This window comes from Gregarina niphandrodes (assembly GCF_000223845.1).
Source record: "Gregarina niphandrodes unplaced genomic scaffold scaffold00164, whole genome shotgun sequence".
Taxonomy (NCBI): Eukaryota; Apicomplexa; class Conoidasida; order Eugregarinorida; family Gregarinidae; genus Gregarina; species Gregarina niphandrodes.
The window spans coordinates 3,137-4,929 of NW_011645927.1; the positions used below are offsets into that span (position 1 = coordinate 3,137).

Sequence of the window (1,793 nt, forward strand, 5' to 3'; positions counted from 1 at the left end):
AGTGCCATAGACCATTTAGCAAGTCTAGGCTTATCGATTTTCCACAGTCATTGAAGAGGCTTATGGTCAGACCTCACGGTAAAAGTTCGACCAATTAAGTATGGTCGACCCATTAGAGGCCCGACCCGGTAGTGGGTTCGCACTTCGCCGCAGCCGCGGAAGGTCGCACGGTTCGCCGCTGTGAACCTAGTCGCCGAGGGGCGGACCGGCGCACCAGTGGCTGTCGCAACGGCCGGGGAGACGCACGCGACCAGCGCCCCGGTGTCGACCAACGCAACGAACACTTGATCCTCCAAGTGCATCGCGACCATGGGGGGGGCGGCGACGCAGCACACGGCTACCGCCTGGCCCAACGCTGGTCGGCGCGCCGAAAAGGGCGTGCTGGTTCGGCAGGAGTAGCGGTCTGCTGGGCGTCTTCTCGGAGGTCGACGGCGGTCGGCTGCCGATCAGCATACGGGGCTGGCGGCTGGGGGCCTGGAGCTTGGACCTTGCCCGCAGCGCAGTCCCGGCGGTACGCACCGCACACTTGCTTGGAGTGATTCGGCTTGTTGCAGTAGTAGCAGATGCGGCCGAACGCGAGACAGGCGGACCGCACCTCGCAGGGGCCGTCACGTGCGGGGCAGCGGCGGCGTTTCACCCGGACGGTCGGGGCCGAACCGACCGCGGCCACGGCGGCCGAGTCGTCGACGGGACCCTTGCGGCGGCTGGCGGGTATCAGCAGGAGGAGGTCGTCTAAGGGGCACTCCGAGGCGGCGAGGCGGCCTAGCTCCACCTTCACTTTCTCGGCGTCTTCCGGGCAGAGAGTGGAGGCGCATGGCAGCAACAGCTCCCGCTCTTCCATCGGGGCGTATCCGGCGTCACGAGCGGTACGGTTGTGCAGGCGGCGCCACAGGCAAGCCTGTCTGCCACCTCCGTTGGATCGCTGCCCGCCACTGTGGCTATCTTGTCCCGCCAGACGCCAGCCGGATAGGCGGCGCCACGTCTGCGGAGGATCCTCAGCCGGGCCTCCTCATACGTGACGAGACCCAAGTCCCGGAGGTCATTCTTCGCCTCCGCGTGCAGGCGCGGGCACTCCAGGAGCTTGGTGAGGTAGTCCTTCTCCGGCACGTTTTGGGCGTAGAGAAGGTTTTCGAACTCCGCAAACCACGGGTCCAGCTCGCCCCACGCGATGTTTTTGTCCGCACGCACCACCACTGTCGGGGCGGTGGGCACAGGCGCGGGCTCGGGCGCGGGGACCGGCGCCGGCTGGGGTGGCGCGGCGGGGGCGGGTGCGGTCTGCGGGTTTGCCAGGGCCGACTGGAGGATCGCCAGACACCGCTGCAGCTCGTCGGCAGACGGAGATTGCGGTGTACTTGGCGCGGGCGCGTCTTGTCGGGGCGGCGGCGAGTCGTCAAACACCGAGTAGGGGCCCGGGGTTGGTAGTCAATAAAAAGCCCGCCAGGGGTGCGGGTGGGTGCGCCGTAACACGCCCCCCCAGGTGTCGAAATGATCGTCCCCGATCATTGGTTCTTGCGGCGAGCTTCGTAGGCGACACGACGCGGTTTGGAGCGTTCGAACGAGTCGATGAGGGCGGGCATGTGCTCGCGGACTCGCCTCACGGGTTCCCAGTCGGGACTACGCAGCCCTCCCAGTACACTAGGTACCTGGGGATGCCTGCGCGGATCCGGCGCGTGGCATGCAGCGTGGGCGGAGACCATGGGAGTAGGGGGGTGTCCGCGAGGACTGGCCGCAGGTCCTGGGGGGAGGGGTTGGGGTCGGGGTTGGGTGGGGACTGTCCGCCACTGCGAGTCGCG

The 1,793-nt window shown here is 67.4% G+C and overlaps 1 protein-coding gene across 1 annotated transcript; it reads right to left on the reverse strand.

Annotated features, from left to right (window-relative positions):
- Positions 1–575: 575 nt before the first annotated feature.
- Positions 576–1,323, reverse strand: GNI_217400 (hypothetical protein; the record flags this gene model as incomplete). Its single annotated transcript, XM_011135581.1, has 2 exons — positions 576–762; positions 1,195–1,323. Coding segments are annotated over 2 exons (316 nt in total), but the record flags the coding sequence as incomplete, so codon positions are not given.
- Between the last annotated feature and the right edge of the window lie 470 nt (positions 1,324–1,793).